Source organism: Theropithecus gelada, chromosome 6 (genome assembly GCF_003255815.1).
Source record: "Theropithecus gelada isolate Dixy chromosome 6, Tgel_1.0, whole genome shotgun sequence".
Taxonomy (NCBI): domain Eukaryota; kingdom Metazoa; phylum Chordata; class Mammalia; order Primates; family Cercopithecidae; genus Theropithecus; species Theropithecus gelada.
The window spans coordinates 109,533,514-109,555,441 of record NC_037673.1 but is presented as its reverse complement, the minus strand read 5'-3'; the positions used below and the strand labels follow the sequence as shown (position 1 = coordinate 109,555,441).

The window sequence follows — 21,928 nt, the reverse complement described above, 5'->3', positions numbered from 1 at the left end:
CATATTGTCTTACTCTATTTATATGGACTGTCCAGAGACACAAAGTAGACTTGTGTTTGCCAGGGCTGGAGGAGGGATGCATACAGAGTGACTGCTAATGAGTATGAGTTTCATTTGGGGGTGATGAAAATGTTCTAAATAAGATAGTGGCGATGGCTGCACAACTCTGTGAACCACTAAATTATGTTAAAAGGTAAATTTTATGATATGTGAATTATCCATTAATAAAACATAAACTATAACTTGTAGAATGACATTATGGAAAACTGTACTTTGGAGAAAAATCGCTGGGCTGGAGTATGTGGAATGCTTTGGAGTCATATCATTAAGTTATAGGGACCGAAATGAAAGGTGACAAGGCCTGGGGAAGGTGCTGCTAAGCGGTAAAAGTGGAGGGCAAGTAGGGACGAAAGGGCTAAATGACTGGAAGAGAAGATGAAGGGGGGGAACTGAAAATGACTCCAAACTTATTAGACTGGAAACTGTGATTCCATTTACACGAATTTGTAAGCTGCAATTAAAGTTAGTTTTTGGTGGAAGGTGACAAATTCCGTTTTAAACAGTTTTATAGTGATGACAGGACTTAGCAAGAGTGTCTGGTAGTCACATAAAGAATATTAACTGGAACACAGGTAAGGGTGGCTGGAGATGCCAATTTAAGAGGATTTGCTTAGAACGGGAAGTTTGAGCTCTTGTGATAATCATGCAAAACAACTGAGGATGGCTGGGAGAGGGAAGCTGACTTACCAAGGTAGGCAGGAGCCCATTCTTCATGCCTCAGCGTGTCCCTATAGGAAATCCCAACCACAGCAGTCCATCCATGGGCACTTCATGAACTCAAAGGCTAGGAAGGTGGCTTTCCCAGCCTGTGCCTCAGACCTTCCTTCACCCCCAGCTTGATACAATACCAGGTTAACTGACTCCTTTATTATTAAGTATATGAGGCATCATATTATACTGATTTTTTTTTTTTTTTTTTTGCCCCTTTTGGGTAGGTGCTGTAACATTCTAGCTAAGAGATAGTAATGGAATGATGCTGTTTTAGCCCAAACGGCTCCAGAAATAACAATGGCAGGCATTTGGAATTCATTTAATTTAAGCATGTTCGCCAAATTTTACTAGATCTATTTTTATGCATCTATTTAAAATACTTTTTTTTGTTTTCCTCTCCAGGAAATTGACCATATGCAGGTACTCTTGGGAGGACTTAAAACTTTTTTTTTTTAACTTGGATTTCCAAATCTCTAACCTCTGCTGATTAATTTTCTTTTCCATAGAAAATGTGATATAGTTTAAAGAAATTTGGAGAACAAATGAGTAAAAATTTCTGAAAGATACTCTGAATACACAGACACTAAGTTTTAGGCTCGAAAATATCTAATCAGACAGTGCAGGGGGTTTTGATGCATCACATGATGCTTGCATAAAGTAGTAAATCTCAAATCATTATCAAATCCCCACTGACAATGTCATAGATGTTGATACCAAATGATTGTGGGTTATTAGGATGCCTAGGCTGGGTGTGAAGCAGTCTGTAAGTGTAACTAATGAGACAGACAAACACCACAGGGGTGCTTTCTTTGCTTGAGTTATATTTGCAGTTGGAGAAGGTTGGGTTTTTGTTTGTTTTTCTGTATGTGAGATGTAATCTGGAAATAGTCTTCAAGTACTTCTTTTCTTAGCCAGTTTTAAACATAGACTAACCAAATTATCTACTGCATCCCAACTATTTTTTAGCAGTAAGTCACTGGGTCTAAAGCAGTGTAGCTGACTTCATGAACAATAAGATGAAGACCTGGCCATGATGGGACTGACTTCAGTGAGCACTTTCAGCAGGGGTCAACCATGCTAACAGCCCAGATTCTCTAATCCTTGCAGAGGTGCTTCTGCTAACTTGACTGAAGGGATATAGTAAAGGAAGAAAAGCTTAGAAGTAGAAGTAGAGACTTTGGTTCAAGATCTCATTCTCATAGTTTACTAATAGTGAGGCTTTGGGCAACATACTTCCCAAAAGTTACCTCCAGGCCGGCGTGGTGGCTTGAGCCTGTAAACCTAGCACTTTGGGAGGCTGAGGCGGGTGGATCACCTGAGGTCAGGAGTTTGAGACCAGCCTGGCCAACATGGTGAAACCCCGTCTCTACTAAAAATACAAATAAATTAGCTGGGCATGGTGGCTGGCACCTATAATCCCAGCTTCTTGGGAGGCTGAGGCAGGGGAATCACTTGAACCTGGGTGGCAGAGGTTGCAGTGAGCCGAGATCACACCATTGCCTAGGTGACAGAGTGAGACTCTGTCTCAAAAAAACAAAAAGTTATCTCCATATGCTCTCTCAGTGTTTTCACTTCCTACACACCATTCAATCCACACTTATCTAATTTCTATCACCACCTTTTAATGACATTGATTCTCCCAAGGTCCCTAGTAATCTCCAAAGCGAGATGACACTTCTTCATTGTCAGTTTTCTTAAACTCTCAGCAGCATCCCACACAGGTAATACCACTGTCCTTCTTTTTGTTTTTGTTTTTGTTTTTGAGATGGAGTCTCACTCTGTCGCCCAGGCTGGAGTGCAGTGGCACCACCTCGGCTCACTGCAAGCTCCGCCTCCCGGGTTTACGCCATTCTCCTGCCTCAGCCTCCCGAATAGCTGGGACTACAGGTGCCCGCCACCACACCGGGCTAATTTTTTGTATTTTTTAGTAGAGACGGGGTTTCACCATGTTAGCCAGGATGGTCTCGATCTCCTGACCTCATGATCTGCCTGCCTTGGCCTCCCAAAGTGCTGGGGTTACAGGCATGAGCTACTGCACCCAGCCAACAACTGTCCTTCTTAAAACATGACACAGTTTTCAGTTTTTCTGTTCTTCTCTGGATGTTCTTTCTTGATCTTTCTTATGATTCTATTCGCAGAAATTTGTAAGCTGCAATTAAAGTTGGTTTTGGTGTAAGGTAATTCCTATCCAACCTGAAAGTATTAAGGATCTCAAGGATAAGTCCTGGGACTGCATTATGTTTTACTCACTGTCTCCCTTGGTGACCTCATATGTTCTCATGACTTTCAACATCAACTATAATCTATATGCCAATAAGTTCCAAATCATCATCGTATGCTGGAGTCTCTCATGAATCTAAGATGCATATATGCAACTGCTATTGATATCCCCCTAGATGTCAAAGAGGAATCTCAGATTTAATACATCCAACATGGAACACTTGATTTCCTCTGCCAAACCTGGTCCTTCCTCACATCAAGCCAAAAACTGGTAGTCATCCTTGATTCCTATCTTTCTCTCATTACCTGTATCCAATCATTCACTGAATCCTGGTCCATTTTACCTAAAAAATACATCTCAAGTCCATTTCTTACCATCTCCATTGATTTCACCGAGTTCTAAGCCACAAACATCCTCTTATCTGGACCACTGCAATAGCCTTTAACAGGTTTCCTTGCCTTACTTTTATGGTACTTCAACCCCGTTTTTACACAGAAGGAATAATTATCTTGCTTTAACTTGTTGATTTTGAAGATTTGTACACATACAATTGGACAAAGAGTAGCACGAATTCCCACATACCTATCACTGAGCTATAACAGTTATCAATTCATCATTACAGTTTGTTTCATCAATAACCCCATCTATCTTCCCGCCTCTTCCAGTACTTTGACGTGAATCCCAGACATCATGTCATTTTACCCCTAAATATTTTAATATATCTCTAAAATACAGGGATTCTTTTTCTTTAAATGTAACCACAAGACCATTAACACATCTAAAAAAGTAATAATTTCTTAACATTATGAAATATCCAAAAAGTATATTTCTGAATACTGTATAAATATGTAATTTTCACAATTCATAATTTTTATAGTGACTTTGTTTGAATCAAGATCTCAATAAAGTCCACATATTGCCATTGGTCAATGTGTCTTTCAGTCTCTTTCAATATGCAGAGTTTTTCTTTTGGTGATTTCTCACTTGCTCATTTGCCTTTTTCCCTTTGCATTTTATTTGATGAAGAAACCACATTGTTTTGTCTAGTAGAGTTATATAGGGGTTTTTTTGTGGTTAATGTAACATTTCTTCGTGTAAAAACTGCTAAGGTGGCTCTGTAGGTGATAATGTTTTCTTACATCGGAAATCATGTGTCTGGTTGTATGTCCTTTTGTAATGTTAGTAGCCATTATGCTAAATACTTAAATCTATTAATTCATTAAGGATTGCAAAATAGGGATATTCTCTCAATTCTTAATTTCTTAGCAGCGATACTTGTATGAGGGAGGAACTGTCCTTGGTTTTTACTTTTTAGGTTACCTAGTGGTAAAGCTTGTGAAGACATAGATTTACCTTTTAAAAATGTAAACTGGATCATGTCTTTGCCCTGTAGAAAGTCTTCCTGTGGCATCTTCATGCACACAGTGAAATGTGTAGTCTGTACATATCCTGCATAATTTGGCTCTGACATGATCTTTTTCATCATGTTCCATCACTACTAGTAAACTATTAGAATGAGCTTAAATTTCAATTAAATAAAAACTTGACGTTTATTCAAATGTATTGAAAAGGTCAAGCCCTTTGCTCCCCTAGGCTTTTTGCCCTTACTGTTCCCTCTGCCTGTCCACCCTTCCCTCACTTTTTGCCTAGTTGGCTCCTTCTTTACCTACATGCTGAAATGTCTTCTCTGCAGAGGCCTTCTCTGACCTTTTCACTTAAGGGGCCTGCTCTCCCCTATCATAGCTCCTGTTTAATTCCTTTGTAGCATCCAACACAAACTATAACTATCTTTTTTTCTTTTCTTTTCTTTGAGATGGAGTTTCGCTCCTATTGTCCTATAACTATCTTTTTTTCTTTTCTTTTCTTTGAGATGGTGTTTTGCTCTTGTTGGCCAGGCTGGGGTGCAATGGCGTGATCTCAGCTTGCCACAACCTCTGCCTCCCATGTTTAAGTGATTCTCCTGCCTCAGCCTCCCAAGTAGCTGGGATTACGGGCATGTGCCACCACACCTGGTTAATTTTGTATTTTTAGTAGAGATGGGGTTTCTCCATGTTGGTCAGGCTGGTCTTGAACTCCTGACCTCAGGTGATCCACCTGCTGTGGCCTCCCAAAGTACTGGGATTGCAGGCATGAGCCACCGTGCCCGGCCTGTAACTATCTTTTAAAATGTATTTATTAATCATTTCCCATCAAGAGTGCTAGCTCTGTGAAAGCAGGGATCTTTTCCATCCCATACACCACTGAATCCCAGGGCACATGCAGGACAATATCTAACACACAGTGGGTGCTTTACTTTTTCTGAATGAACACCACAAACTTGGTGAACCTACATATCCTCATCCATATGAATGGGATGCAGGGATGAGCTAGGTAACAACAGAATTCCTTGCAGGATGTCCATGTTTTTCTCTGAGGACATAGAGATGAGGATACGGATCATCCATGGTAATGCTTCCTGAGTTCTTCATGTTGTAGTTCCTTGAGCAAATGATGTTTGTTGCGGGGCAGGCCATTGAGGCTGGTGAGAGGCTCCCAACCCAGGACCTAAGAGAGGAGCTGGTCTGGTAATTGATCAGAAGACCACAGGAGTTTGGAAAGGGAGAGCATTTCTGGAGTCACAGGGGTGGGAGAGTGGGGTAAGCTTATAGATTTAGGGCAGGAAATTCTTGGAGTATATACTTTGAAGGCTCCCTAATTTTTATGATCCTCAAGGACTCAAAGGACTGGAACTTCCTGAATCTTCATAGGGTTCTGAAATCTCCCTATGCCCTCAAAATTCACTCTCTTCAGGAAATCCCACCAATTTAAGAATTATTTCAAAGCATTCTCCTTTTGTACATTTCAAAAACTTTGTACATTTCAAAGTTACAATGTAAACACTTTGGGCATGGTTGAGAAGATTATTCATGTGTGTGTGAATTAGTTTAACCAGACTGCTTTCAACCTAAAATCTGAGGTATCAGCATTTTGTTTAGCTTGAGAGAGTCAATGGAGAAGGGGACAATTTTAGAGTTTGGGTACTCTTGTGGGCTGGAGGACAGGCTTCCTCAGCACAGTGGACTGCTGGGGTAGGCAAGGATGGCTGGGGCACTCCAGGGGTAGAAACAGTGGACCAGGCCAACTAGTCCCAAGGTTTTCGGTTTCCCTAGTGCTAGAGGTTCAGAGTTTTTAATCAAGATTGCTTCAATTAACCTGATGTTTATCACCAGTAGAGGGTACAGACCAGACCCAGAATCTATTCTTTCTGCCATGTAGAGATTCACTGAAGTCAGCAGCCATACACAGAGAGGCCAGACTGCCCCAACAGCAGAAAGGTGATGCCAGTGTGCCCACAGCATGGTATTGGTGCACAGCCTCATCCAGTCATGCCCAGGGCAGCTTCCACTTACCCAAAAATGTTCCTAGGACTACTCCTGCCTCTTCTCATCCCAGGGACCAGATGAGAAGAGACTAGGCTTTATAGAAGACAAGACCTCAGGAAGGAGAGGAACCCAAGCACCAGGCTATTGCTTGATTGCAAAGCAGGTTTTCCTTCTTCTCCCAGACCTTCTCCCTCATCCTGATAAATTCCCCTGCCACCTCCTGCCCACACCTCTCCATAGGAGCTTAATCCCTGCTGAAGCAGGAGGACTTGGAAAAGCTTTCTTGGAGCGTTCATATTAAGGCAGCCACAGTATAACAGGATTTGTAGGCATGTAGATTTATATACTTGGTAAACCCTGGCAAGCTCTAATTGTGAAACCTTTTTCTTATAGCCTGAAACCTACTTGGGGCTTTATTCTTTGGTGTGTTGAGATGACACAATGAGTTGGTCCTTACGTTTCTAACATTCTTATAATATTGAGCCAGTTGCATTCTTGTTCAAAGTAATATCTTAGCTTTCTTGATAGCAGAGATCCAAGACAATGAGGTTAAAAAAAAAAAAAAGTAAGACATTTAAATTACCTCCAAAAAAATCATTTCATGGAATTTTAGATTATAAGAAAACCAATCTAGACTCCCCCTCAAGGCAAGAAGCCCTACTCTTTTTTTTTTTTTAAAGATGGAGTCTCACTCTGTCACCCAGACTGGAGTAGAGTGGTGCAATCTCGGCTCACTGCAACCTCTGCCTCTTGGGTTCAAGCGATTCTCCTGCCTCAGCCTCCTGAGTAGTGGGGATTACAGGTGTGCGCCACCACACCCAGCTAATTTTTGTCTTTTTAGTAGAGATGGGGGTTTCACCATGTTGGTCAGGCTGGTCTCGAACTCCTGACCTCGTGATCCACCTGCCTCGGCCTCCCAAAGTGCTGGGATTACAGGCGTGAGCCACTGTACCTGGCTTGGAAGCCCTACTCTTTACATGCAATGGGGTTCAGCATGTCCCACATATACTTGAACAATTTCAGGAGTGGAGATCACAACTACTTATTCCCTTGCATTGACAGACATTTCTCTGTCTTACTTTCCTTGAGTCAGAATCTGATTACAAATTATCATTAGTCTTCGTTCCCCTTCACAACTGCAAAGAGGTAGTTTACTTGTCAAATAAGTGTTATCAGTTATTATATCTCTGAATTCTTGTCTTCCCTACTGTATACATTCTCCAGTTCTCCCAAACGTTTCTGTTCTCCTAGGAAGAAGTATCAGCATCCCCTCTTCTCCAAGCCTACTCCAAAGCTAATCTCATAGTTTTTGTCCTTCCCCACACTACCCCCCAGGCTTTTCTCCCTTTTTAGGAACTTTGCTCCATCTCCTGGTTTCCCTTAGCTCCAGCCTACGAATACACCCATTCTACTCTCTATTCAACATTGCTTATCTACTTCAAAAGATAGTCTTATCTCCCAATTTCCGGTCATCATCAGATTTATGGAAAGAATCATGCATGGTCACTACCCCCAGTTTCTCCTCACTCCCTATGGTAATTTATCTGCCTTCTTTCTCCTCAGCTTTATAGAAATCTATCTTTGAAGGACAGTAATGTCTTTGAAATGACCTTGTCAGTCAGTAGGCTTCTCTACCCTCTGTAATATATAATATTGATGCTGCTCCTCCTTGACATCTTCCTTAGACTCCCAGATGCAGAGGTCTCCTGGTTATCTTCCCATTTCCCTAACTGACCTTCTCTATCATTTCCTCTTTTATTGTTTGGCCTCCATAAAAACAAAACAAAACAACCTTCCTTAAGATAGTATCCTTAGACCACTTTTCTTCTCACTGCCCTCTCTTCCTAGGCAAATTTACCTAATTTCACGGTTTTGTTTATTATTCTAACAGAGATAACCTCGAACCTCCATCTCCAGCTCAACCCTGACTTATCTCTATAGTTCCATTTCAAGCTCCTGCTGAACATCTCCACTTGAATATCCAGATGCCACCTCAAACTCATGATACCACAAACCTAATTTCCTCCCAAAGCTATTTATTCTCTGGAATTCCTCATTTTGTTGAGGACATTACCTTAACCCCAATCAGCCAAGTTCTAGATCTATAAATCGTTTTTAAGTTCTCCTCTTTTCTCCATAATTTCCATCTACTTTCTTTCCACAGAGTCTCTTACATCTGCCCCCTCCTGTCTATTTCCATTGTCCCTTCTTTTTTTTTTTTTTTTGAGACGGAGTCACTCTGTCACCCAGGCTGGAGTGCAGTGGTGCGATCTTGACTCACTGCAACCTGTGCCTCCCGATTCAAGTGATTCTCGTGCCTCAGCCTCCTGAGTAGCTGGGACTACATAGTGCGCACCACCATGCCCAGCTAAGTTTAGTACTATTACTATTTTTTTTTTTTGGAGATGGTGTCTCACTCTGTTGCCCAGGCTGGAGTGCAGTGGTACAGTCTTGGCTCACTGTAACATCTGCCTCCCAGGTTCAAGCGATTCTCCTCCTCAGCCTCCTGAGTAGCCGGGATTACAGGTACTTGCTACCACACCCAGCTAATTTTTTGTATTTTTAGTAAAGATGGGATGTCACCATGTTGGCCAGCCTGGTCTCAAACTCTTGACCTCATGATTCTGGTAGAGACAGGGTTTCACCATGTTGGCCAGGCTGGTCTTGAATTCCTGACCTCCACCCACCTCAGCCTCCCAAAGTGCTGGGATTACAGGTGTGAGCCACCACGCCTGGCCGTCCCTTCTTAATTCAGGCCCTTTCGACCTCTTGCTGAACTGCCTTGATAGTACAATTGGCATGTTAATTTCCCACTTTCAGCCTACCACATCTGCTGCTACCAGATTGTGGTGGAGTTGAATCTTATGTGAAGTATAAGTATTGAAGTATTCAAGTCATTGTTTATGAAGAAAATCTCATACAATCAACATTACCCTTGAAAATGCCTTATATTGTCTATAAAGTAGAATCTACAGACACTGCTTCTCAGTAAGTTCAACACTGCTAATTTTTCCTCCACTTTTGGAACAGATTACTTTTCTTTTGGTTGAACACCAGATGAAGTCATCTGCTTGGTTTTAGGGGTGGTGTCGTATGAAAAATATGTATCTTTAAACACCAGAATCACATTCAACACTAGCCTATCTGAGTTCATATTAGTTACTCATGAGTGTGATTCAAATCTACTGGAGTATCTAAAAGCACAGCTCTGATCTCCATTATTTCTGTGCTAAAAAACCTTTAGTGGCTCTCCATTGCCTATTGAGAAGGCCCATTTCTTTAACATGGCACTTAAAACTGTTCACTATCTGACATCAGCCCCCCTTTCTCACCCAGCTTATGCTCCAGAATGGAATGCCTGTGATCCCCCATGCCCACTCTGCACATTCCAGTCTCCATCCATACTTTCTCTCACAGTGGCCTGGAATGCTTTCCCCTTACTTCTCATCTATGCTGGGCTCAGCCATTCTTCACAGGTCAACTCACATGCTGCCTCTTCTAAGATTCCTTCACAGAGTCTTCTCTCCAGACCCTGTCCAGACAAAATCATGTTTCCCTCCTCTGAACTGCAGTCACTCCTCATTTGTACTGTGTTTATGGCAAGTATCATTTTCTATCTAGAACTGTCATTTCTGCTTATGTTTTACAAGACTATAAACACCTTCAGGGCAGGGGCACTGCTTGAGTCTTCTTCATAGTTATGTATACACCACCATTTTCAGCTTCAAGCATGCAGTTTTCAACAGATTTCAATGAAAAGATAAATTAAATAATGTAGCTTCCCATCTCCTCCCCCATGCAGAATGTGCTCTAGTTTGGCAGTGCCCAAGAACTTGGGACCCAGTGCTCTAGAAAGAGCAGCAAACGCTTCCTAATCCCAGCAGCGCCTCCATCAGGCAATGAATGAACTCAACAAGAATGGGGATGGGTAAAACGTTATATGCAAATAGTTGCACTCTGCCCCTTCTTAAAGAGCAAAATAAACATGAGTTTTAAAAAAGACCATGGACCTTAACAATACAATGGCTTTTTCACAGAAAGCTTCAGGAAATGCCAAGTTCTGTTATTGGGGATGGAGACATTTTGTCCCCATTGTGTAGAAAGAGACTGATGAGGTTTCTTAAGCAATCTCGCAGACCTACTGTTTTGAAGCATCAGAACATTTTTCTGTGCATCTCAAATTCAGTGGAACTTTAACTTTGTGGAGAGAAAAATCCTAGTTCCCCTTTTCCCCCATCTCATCTCTCTCCCAATAGACACAGGATGTTTTACCTCTGGAACTCAAAGTTGAAGGGGAGCTCAGATCCCAGGGGTTGACTGGGTATAACAGCCCCTTGAATCTTTTCTGAATCATACTTCACACTCCATAAATACAAATCTACCTGCGCTCAAACGAGCAGGAAGATTTTTAAGGAAGGTCTGGGGGTTGGGGAGCCTATCTGACATCTTTCAAGGGATGGGGCCTCTATCTTCATTACGAACATGCAGAGAAATGTACTCTGCCCCAGTGACAGACAGAGGGAGTCTGACAGTGAATTTACACCCGTAATGTTGACTTTAGACTGATCAGGGAAAATGACTATCCTGCACCCTTGTAAAATCTTAATGTTCCGTGAGAAGTGCACTGCGTTGTCTGATGTACAGTGTTTAGGTTTGTCTTGACCTTATTAAATCATGGAAAGCGGCTCCCATGAGGGAAGTTTTTTTTTTTTTTTTTTTTTTTAAATTTCCTGCACGATTATTCAGGTGGCTTTTCCTGTTTCTTCTCCCCCTCCTGGACTCGGGTCCTTAATTACTATTGCAGAGAACTGGAAGGATGCCTGCTCTCCCAGCACGGTCTCCTCTCCTCGGCCTCCAGGCTCCTCGCCCCCACCCTTTTCTCCCTCTAGCCCCGCCTCCTCCGCGCACCCCGTGGCCAGCAGCTAGACAGCTGTGTTCAATCAGAAACCACTTACAACTCCAGTCGATTCAAAGGGGAAACTTCAGCGTGAAGTGCAGCTCCGCTCCGGCTCCCTCCAGCTTTCTTTCCTTCTCTGGAATCCGAGGCGCGGATCTTCCTCGCCCCACCGCCCTAGTTTTTTCGGGAGCTCGCCGGTGCCCTCTAGGGTGTCGGCTCGTGCTGGGAGGTGCCCTCAATCCTGGTAATGGGGGACGGCGAGGCACCGTAGGAGTGGCGAGGCGGCGCCCAGGGTGGCACTGCCCCGGAACGGGGCGCTGGGTGCGCGCGGGCGGGCAGGTCCCTGCGCGGGCTCCGCCGCTGCCGCAGCTGCGAGCGCGCCACGCCACCGAGCCTCCTGCAGCAATGGCTCGTCCGTGAAACGCGAGCCACGGCTGCTCCTTTTAAGAGTGCCTGCATCCTTCGTTTGCGCTTCGCAACTGTCCTGGGTGAAAATGGCTGTCTAGAGTAAAATGTGGCAGAAGGGACCAAGCAGTGGATATTGAACCTGTGAAGTCCAACTCTTAAGCTCCGAGACCTGGGGTACCGAGAGCCCAGCTCTGAAAAGTGCATCATGAATTCTGGAGTTGCCATGAAATATGGAAACGACTCCTCGGCCGAGCTGAGTGAGGTAAGAAACAGCTGAGGTCGGGAGCTAGGATTTCTCGGGCGTTTGCTTTTCCACAGATCCCTCTCCCCTCAACCTCCCCACAGCCCGACACCCTATCCCCCTGTGCTCCCAGTCTGGAGGCAGCGCAATTGAAGATTAATAGATTTTCTGGATCTTGTTTTAACTTGTAGTGCTACTCAGGAAATGACCTGAACTGGCTTGATATTTCAGTCTGAGATGAGTGGCTTAAAAAAGAAACAACCTCTCACCAAGCCGCGAGGCGTTTTACTCACGACAGTCTGCATCCCCTGTTCCTTCCCACCCACTTCCACTAATTTATATACACCATTTTATTTCCCTGATCGGTAAAATACACGGACATTCCAGATGAGTTTAAGCCAACGGTAACTAATTTGGTGGGGGTGGTGGTACTGAGGAGGACGCATTGGATTATTTCATCTCCCCTTTGGCTTCCACGTGCGATGCGTTTGGCTAAGTTCAGGCAAGGTGGTCTCTTCCCTAGGCTGAGATGAATGACCCGGCCCTGGGGAGGGGTCTGGAGAGGAAGCACTTCAAAGCCGCTTTAGAACTTTATTTCCTGCCGGGGTCTGGACTCCTAAGTCTTTGAGGCAAGCGCATTTACAATTCCTGGGCTCCCACTGTAACCTATCCACTTGAGTGTTTGAGACCAGCTTTGAAATTAAAGCCACATCAAACACTATGCAAATATGTGAGCGGTAAGATGCCCAAAGCCATCTTTTTTCATGACTTTAGGGATGCCTCGGGCACATCCCCCAAAGCTTTGAAAACCTGAAAAGTGGTGATGAGAAGCCGGTAGAACTGGGTGCTCAAAAGAAGAGGAAGTCTGTGCTCAGTGTCTACAGCTAGAGGCTTGGTGTCTGTGGGTTTCCCTCTTGATACCATCACTGAGCCATTCATGGGGGCAAAAGTAGCATAAGTAGTCCGTGTTTCTTGAGTATGGCTGAAGAGAGGAAAGAGGAAGAAAAGGAAAACAGTGTAAAAGCAGCCGGAAGGCAGATAATGGTGATGTCAGATTACCAATGGTGAAGGGCAAAGTGAAGGGATGGAGCCCTTGGTGGGTGTGTGTGAGGGAACACCTGGTGATGGGAAGGGGGGATTAAATGGGGTTGGGGGAAACCTAGGAGGTCTGCCGTCGGGCTGGTGAGTGCTGTTGGGCCCTGCCTGGTGCTCTTAAGTGTCCTGCTGCTGTGCTGTTCCTGCTCCGGTTCGAAATAGCATTTTGAGGTGCTGGCTGAATGGAGTAGAGCATTTCCTAATCGTACAGCTGTTGCCCCTGTGATGTAGAAGACTCAAGAAATGCTGAGAGTGAGACCTTAAAAATGGGAGGTGAGGGAGGAGGCATGAGTATTTAAGTGACTTTTGCCAATTTTATATTTAGACATAGGTCTCAAATCTGAACTAGAACCCCTGCTCCATCACTAACCCTGTTTCAGGAGAAGCCTTTGGTGATCTAAGGTCGTTGAAAACCCCAAAACTGAAGGCATTTCTTTTGCAGAGACTCTTTGCCAGGCCCTTCACAATGTTTCTATGCGGCAGAGTGCTGTCCAGTAACCTTTGTTTAAATGAATCATAGACTTAGGAGGAGTGAAGGAAGAGATGTGGATTGACTTTAGTCCTATTGGCGCATCCTTGAGCACATTGGGTGAGCAGAGAATATGACCCTCAGGTGCCACATAAAATTATCCATTTTTTTGCCTAGTTGTATCCACTCCTTAAGTAATCCCTATAAAGCTTGTAGGCAAATGAAAGAATTGAGAGTGCTTTGTGGTCCCTGCATTGGCTGGAAAAATATTTGAGCAGTTTATGACACAGTATTGTTCCTAAGGAAATAAGTTCCTTCCTCAACTATATCCTTTACCAGATGTTCTTTTCTTGTCATCGGTGTCTGCTCATTCATTTTTTGCTTTCTTTCAAGCCAGTTTTAGGTTCCATGGTTTAGTTGTACCTCTTTCCAATCAATGTTAGTTATCCTGCAAGTTGAATGGTAGTTATTTTTACTTTTTGCACGTATTTTTTTAAAATTTTTTTTGTTTTTGGGAGACGGAGTCTCAGTCTCGGCTCACTGCAACCTCTGCCTCCCGGGTTCAAGTGATTCTCATACCTCAGTCTCCCAAGGAGCTGGGATTACAGGCATGTGCCACCACCGCAGCTATTTTTTTTATATTTTTAGTAGAAATGAGGTTTCACTATGTTGGCCAGGCTGGTCTCTAACTCCTGGCCTAAAGGGATCCGCCCACCTCGACTTGTAGGTATTTTAAATTAGAATATGTGTAAAGATAATTTGTAAGGCAAGAGGGAGTGTGTGGTTCATACCTTGTGGACCCTAAATCTCAGTTCAATTTAACATGGGCAATAACTTTAGTGTTTACTGTTTTTCTAATATCCACAGAGCAATATCCATAGATTCACATACAATTCGTTTGTATTTCTCACATTAAATCTTTGGTGAAGAGTTTCTTTTCCCTGTCATTTTTCTCTTAAACACCGGTTTTCGCTTAATGTCTTGTAGGGCAAGGTTGCCATTCACTTTTGATAGTTGAGTCCTTCTCTTCACCTGGAAGCAGAACTAATAAAACCTCTCAGGGCCCCTTTAGTGCCATCTCTCTGATTGCCCAGGAGTCTCAATGCTGTCTGGAGGTCACTGTGGGGTCAGATTCAGCCTGATGTTCACTGGGCATTTCAGGAGCAGGAAGAACTCTGAAAAGACCTGCCATTATCCTGGGTATCATAAACAAAATGCCTCTCATTGGTGTTGACTTGTGGGCTTACTCCTTCTGTAAGGGTCCCCTAGACACAGGAGTCATTGACTCTCTGACAGTAATGTTGACACTGATTCTCTAACATCCTGAACTAGAGAGTGAGTTTAATCAGTTTCTGGTTGTAGTCTGCTGATCCTTGTTAGTGAGCGCAGCAAGCTTTGGTCAACCACTGAGGTGTTGGCCTCTGCGCCTAGTACTCCAGGAATGCTTGGATACTAGGAGGGATTTGGGTGTGAGGGCAACACAATTAGGAGACCTAGGGAGGGGTGTTGGGCCTGAGGTGTTTTGCATGTGTGAGTACTTCAAGATGGAAAACAGGAAATTCATGAGTGTGTTCCTTTTGTGTCTTTCATTTGAACAATAGTCATTTAAGATCCTGAGTTGATTACAGCAGATAGTAAAATTGCCTCCATGAACATTCAAACATATTTTTATGTATTTATTGAACATAAATGACTTATGTCAAGTCTGAACTTTTTTTGAAAGCAAAGGAATTCACAGCAGTAACAACAGAAATACAAAAGGAAAATTTAGACGGATAAACTAGTGATTTGTTCTTTTTTCTTGGCTATAGCTGTTCCTGTCATAAATATTTGAAGGATTTTTTTTTTTAAATTGAGATTAAGGAAGGACTTCAACATCAGGCAAATCAAAAGCACTGCAAAAATTAACTGTTTGACATTCAGCCTCCCTCCCCCATGGTCAAGAAGCTGAAGGGCCACACTTTAAGCAGCATTAAATTCTCCCAAAATCTGTCAAGGGACAGCTCTTGCATATTCTTCTTTGTGGTCATGAGTTTTAGGTCAGCAGTTAGCTCTATTGGTCTTGGTAAAATTTGTGGGGCTAGTATGTAGTTTACTCTTGTTAAATAATCCCAGGTACCTGGAAGGAAGATATCTTAAGGTTTAGCAGTATTAGGGTAAAACTTGACTTTACTCATTCTTGCAGAGTAGTTATCTGCTTGTTCTGGTTGTCTGGTAGACAGTTGCCTATTTATGTACAAAAATAAAAATTTATTTTTTAAAAATTTGTCCCTTGGCAATCATAATCTCTGGAGATGAAAAAATAGTCTTACTCAAAGAATTTGTACAAAGCAATCAACTTAAACTCTTTGCCTTTTAAACATTATTTAAACAATGGACTGACAAAATTCTGCATCACCATTTACTTAAAAACATTGGATGCCCCTGGAAATCGTATTTCCCTTACTTTCTTCTTAGATCCTCATTCACAGCATTTTGTGTCACATCATTCCACTTCTGAATTAGGCGGTAGAGGCAACTCTCCATGCTTTCACCATTTGCGTGTTGAGTAACTCCTGAAATGCCACCTCTTCATTGATGCTCTAATTAGAAGTAGAATTATATAGAAGAAAGTTGTTCTCTACCTAGATTATCTTGTGTAACTATCTCCAAGTGGCCATCTCACAGCTGTGCTATCCTTTCTCATCAAATTAATTATAAAATATCAGCATTGGACGGGGCCTGAAAGATCACCTAGTATTCACACACCCCTTTTTGCCTCTTTATACTCCTCTGTCTTTAGAAAATCACACTTCATTGTAATGAGCTGTTGAATATCTGTCTTAGCCATAGCCCTATAAGCATAAGAAGAGCAGGGTCAAGACCTGGTGCAGAATCCAACAAACTGCTCCAAAATTTAGAGGCTGAAAATAACCATCTTATTTACTCATGGATTTGCAGTTTGGGTAGAGTTCGGGGGGAAGACTTGTGTCAGTGACTAGAGCAAAAGGATTTACTTCCAAGATGGCTTAATCATATGAATGGCAAACTAATGTTGCCTGTGAACTGGGAGATCAGCTCAGTTTTCTTCAACATGGGCATCCCTATGTGGCTTGGGCTTCCTCTCAGCATGGCAGCTGGGTTCCAAGAAAGAGGAGGTAAAGCTGCCTGTTCTCTTAAAATATGGAACTGAAATGAGCACAGGATCATTTCTGTGTGTTCTGTTGGTTAAAACAGCTGTTCTCCCAACCAGATTAAGGTTAAAGAAGTAAGTGGAAAACACCTCTCCAATAGGGGTGTCACAAAGAATTTGCAACCAATTTTAACCCACCCCAGAAGCCACAAAATGACAGAGCCTTGTCTAAAACCCTGATTTCTTTCCTTTTTTCTTTCTTTCTTTCTTTTTTTTTTTTTGAGATGGAGCCTCGCTCTGTTGCCCAGGCTGGAGTGCAGCGACTCTATCTTGGCTCACTGCAACCTCTGCCTCCCGCGTTCAAGCAGTTCTCCTGCCTCAGCCTCCTGAGTAGCTGGGATTACAGGCACGTGCCACCACTCCTGGCTAATTTTTGTATTTTTAGTAGAGACAGTTTCACCATGTTGGTCAGGTTGGTCTCGAACCCTTGACTTTGTGATCCACCTGCCTCAGCCTCCCAAAGTGCTGGGATTACCACCGCACCCGACCTTAAAACTGTGATTGCTTAATTCCCAATGTCTGGCAATGGTTTTTAGTTTTTGGTTTTGTTTTGCTTTATAGCTATTCATTTTGTGGTTTGTAATAACTCTGAATCACATTTTCTAAGCACTTCCCAGATATTGACATGCTTGTCAAAAACTCTGAGGTACCTTCTGTTATGCCCGTGTTACAGGTTAGAAATTACGGCATAAGAAGGGGGAAAAGCATATCGAAACTACACAGACTGTAAAAGGTGGAGTGAAGATTTGTGCCCAGGTAGTCTTTCTCCAGAGCTCCACCATGTGCACATTAATTCCTTTCATTAGCTTCTGTTACTGCCCTCAGTTTTTGATCACATGTTACAAGGAGGGAGTATTCTATTTAATAAGCCTGTTTAACCTGATTTGTATTGTAATCCCTATGCAATACCCAGATAAGTGTTTTTGATAAAAATGAAATGGATATGATTAGAGTAAAGGGATATAGTCACTGCCATAGCCTCCAAGTGGTGGAGGAATTCAAAGCATTGACTTTCCAGAGCCCTAAAAGCAGATTCGTTGATAAGGAATAGTTGTGATCTGCATTCAGTGGGGATTGGGAGGGAGGTTTCTATTTCTTTTCACTGCAAGGAAGGTGGAATATTACAACCTGAGACCCACTACCTGTGTATTCAGAGGCATCTCAGAGATTGATGTTACAATATTTGAGGTGCCAGAAAGAGAAGAATAAAGCTTTAAATATCTTAAGAATTAGGGCTTTCCCACCCCTGCAGGCAGGGCTTTAGGTTCCTTCTATAGTTGGCCAAATCACTGTGGGGCTGCAGAGTGCCGAGTCTTGGGGAGAAAGCCAAGGGGACCCAGTGAAGTTAGTGGCCATGGCTGCATGGCAAGGCAGCGGCTGACAGCCAGGTCTTGAAGAAGCACATGCTGAACATGACATTGAGGTCCTGAGTCAAATGCAGTGGATAAGGTGAAGTCGATCAAGCCACAGAGATGTGGCTGGAACCAGGTGGAAGACAAACAAGAAAAAGGAGGACATGTGCTATGAACAGAGAAGTTACTCAAAGACCAGGTAGGTGATCAGAACTGGGATGGCCACAGACCTGGAAGCAGGGAGAGAACCTTGTTTCTGAGGAAGTGCTTTGACCAATTGGGAAGCTTTTAAGTCCCAAGACTTCTTATCTTAGGGAAGCACCTTAGGGGTAGTTGCTCCCAATTGGAGATGCCAGAACCCTGAGTGAGTGGGCACACCTATCTAGAGTAGGGAATGTCATGGTGTTAGGAAATAAAGTCAAGTGTGCAGTTATAATAGCTGCCTAGCTGATTTACCCAACGCAAGTCATGAGGAAGGCTTTCTCCCAGGTGGGGCTGCAGTTGGAAGATCAAACCTGCATCTACAGCAAAATTAAGAAGCTGTTGATGGACTGGGTGTGGTGGCTCATGGCTGTAATCCCAGCACTTTGGGAGGCTGAGGCAGGTGGATCACGAGGTCAGGAGTTCAAGACCAGCCTGGCCAAGATAGTGAAACTCCATCTCTACTAAAAATACAAAAGTTAGCTGGGCATGGTGGCAGGCACCTATAATCCCAGCTACACGGGAGGCTGAGCAGAGAACCGCTTGAACCCGGGAGGCGGAGGTTGCAGTGAGCCGAGATCGTACCACTGCACTCCAGCCTGGGCGACAGAGCGAGACTCTGTCTCAAAAAAAACAAAAAACAAAAAAACAAAAAAACTTGTTGATGAGGATTTCAAAGTTAGTTTTTGACTTACAGAATCAAATTACAGAAAACAAAAATTATATTTTAAGCCATCTCTATATTCTGAGAGAGGGGTTTGTGTTGGCAATGTTATAAAATCAGACAAGCCAAAGAAGACAAGAATTGATAGATATTAGTTAGGACTTGGATTATTTACATTGGTGAGGGGATGTCATAGCAGAGATAAATTGTATGTAATTATTTTTTTGAACTCTCTTGCCTCCCCAATATATCTACCCGATTTCCAACAGTGGTATCTTTCACTCTTGGGGGTGAAAAAAAGAAAAAAGCAAGTACTGTGGATTACACAGATAAACAGAAGTTCAATTTATAAAGTAAATATTTACTGGAACTACAGAGATACCCTGTCTTTCTCGTGAATGTCCTTTTTCTCTTGTTGACTAGAAACAGCCAAAATCAGTAACGAGAAGAAAGAGGAAACCTTTTCAAAGGTTTTCATTGCCACAGGAGTGAATAAGGTTGTAAAGCACTTTACATGTGTGGATCTTTCAAGATACTTCTTAAATTCAGCAAAGACCTTAAACCTTGAGAAAGTCTTTTAGTGAAAAAAAATCCATAATTAGCAGCTATTAATTCCAATTGCCATACAAAAAACCATATGTTGTGTTTGTTAACTTCGTAAATAAACAATAAAAAAAGCCCATTGAATTGGGAAATTTGTGTGGTGAAGGCTACTTGATGTTTTGGTTGGCGGAATATTTTGAGCAGATCCCTTGTCATGAGATTTGATCAGTACCTGGAATGTGCATAGGACATATGGGGCCAGAGTTGGAAATGCATCTTAAACCAAAGTCTGTAGTGTGTGATTATTTGAGAACAGAAAGTTTCATGAAACCTCAGTGTGTGTGCGCATGTCAGTTAACTTCACCTGGGGTGGTGAGAAATACTGAAGCAGTTGTCAAAGGAAGAATGCCAACTAGGGAAAAGATTGCCTTGCAATTAGAAAAGGAATGGAGGCCTCTGATTGGTTGCTTGGTGAGAGTGGGAGTAATTCCTTGCCCCTGTTTTCCTATGGGTTGTGTGAACTTGTCCATAGAACACACAGCACTCTTAGACTCTCCTTGCTCTTCTCCTAGCGGCCCCCAGTGTCTCCAGCTTAGTTGTTCCTTCCCTTATCTGTGTTCAGAATACTTACAAGTTGGCCTCCTTGGGGAGACCATGAGATCTTTGAAGGCAGAGACAGAATAAAGTTGATCACTATATTGCCAGCATCTAGTCAATATGTGGTAGATAGGACATCAACAGACTTTGAAGTTGCTATTTGGACCAAATCCCAGTTGCCATTTTACTGTGACAGATGTATTGGATTAACTCCTTTTCTATTTTGGTTAAAGTACCCATTCAATGGAATTTAGTTTGGTCATTTTGACTATAATTTATTGGCTTGTAACCGTTCACATATTCAGTCAACAAATATTGTGTGCCTTCTACATGTCAGATGCTATTGTAAGACTGGGGATACAGCAACAAACAAAACTGATGTAGTCCCTGTTCTATGCATCCTACACAGATATTACACACATGTTCAGTGGTGATATGTGCTGTAAAGAGAACACTCTCGGGGAATGAAGAGGGGAAGGATGCTGTTCGAGTGATCAGGGAAGACTTCACTGTGGGAGTCTGTGAAATGAGGGACACAGCCATGTGAAGATGGGGGACAATCATTTCAGGCAGAAAGGAAGAGTGAGGGCCAAGGTGCAGAGCCCAGGGCACTCTTGCTGTGTTTCAGGAGTAGCAAGGCGGCAATGACTGGGAGCGGAGTGAGCAAGGGAAGAGGGGAAGGAGATGAGGTCTAAGAAAACAGTTCTGGCCAGATCATCTAGGGCTTCATAAGCCCTGGAAGAGTATCTGGATCTCCCTGGAGAGTATTGAACACAGGCCTGAATTTGTTTTGCTTTCTTCTTCTTTTCATATTTTGTTGGGTGGGGGTGGGGGAGGAGGTGGGTAGGGGGAGATGTAGGAAAGAGGAGGAATTAGCAAAGAAAAGGCCAGGAAAGTTGTGTTCCAAAAGCCAGTTAAATAAGGTATTTTCAGAAGAGGGCAGAGTGATCCATCATCAGTGTCTCTCCTTTGGCTTCCCGCCTTTGAAGCCTGTGTATATTCCCAAACTTCCAAATTGTGTCATTTTCTGTAATCAGAAGTAATTATTATGTGCCATAAAAATACACTGTAATTATTTTTTTGACATCTTCAGAGTATGTGAATTCATTTTCCCCTAAAAAGGAATGGTTTTAAAAATGGAGTGGCGTGGACACTGGCCAAGAATGATTTGAAAATTGCCTTCCCTTGATTGATGGTTCAGCATTGATGGATGCTGATGATGTAGAATATAGGTGGGTTTTGAATTAGGAAAACTGAAAACTACCTTCCGCTGTCACTTGGACCCATTTCCTTCAACTATTTAGAATCAGACTTTATTTTTATAAACTTTAATATCAATTTATTGATTTATAACAAATATAGCTACAAGGAGACTGGAATGCTGACACTTACTTCCTATTGAAAAACTACTTGGCAGTCAGATTATGACCAGAAGATTGCCTGGCAAACATGGAATCAGACAAAGGAAGTGCTTCTATTGGGTGGTGCTATTAAGCATATATTTGACTTAAGCGATACCTTGTCCTAACCATTTGCATGACTGATAAAGAAACTGATGCCTGAAGAAAGCTTGCTAGTGGCAAAGGGGGAAATGTAGTACTGAGATTTTATTTTTCTAATTCCCAGGGATTTTTTTTTTTTCCTCTTCTACCTCAGCTTCTTCTGTTTCTATATCACAGGATATTTACATGAAGGTATGTGTTTCGGAATACTCTGTAATTATTTTAAAAGGAGAAAGTTTAATTCTTCAGTAAATCATATCTACATATGACATTATTACAGATCACACTATCAAAATACAGTTAACCCTTAAACCTTGCTGGCATAGCAACGCCAACCTGCCCCCACTCCCCGCCCCCCACAGAAGAATTCTATTTCGCAGACTGGAGTGCAGTAGTGCAGTCTGCAGCTTCTACCTGCTGGGCTCAAGTGATC

The 21,928-nt window shown here is 42.7% G+C and overlaps 1 protein-coding gene across 2 annotated transcripts in view; it reads left to right on the top strand.

The window, feature by feature from the left end:
• MCC (MCC, WNT signaling pathway regulator) overlaps positions 1-21,928 on the top strand; it is a 466,526-nt gene that overhangs the window by 185,659 nt on the left and 258,939 nt on the right. The window contains exon 1 of one of the 2 annotated variants that reach the window (XM_025387470.1): positions 11,303-11,921. The exons of the other annotated variant lie outside the window; for it this stretch is intronic. Within the exon in view, the coding sequence (XP_025243255.1) occupies positions 11,865-11,921 (57 nt within the window). The 5' untranslated portion in view covers positions 11,303-11,864. Of the gene's footprint in view, positions 1-11,302; positions 11,922-21,928 lie in introns of those variants that run through there. 2 annotated transcript variants of the gene reach the window in all.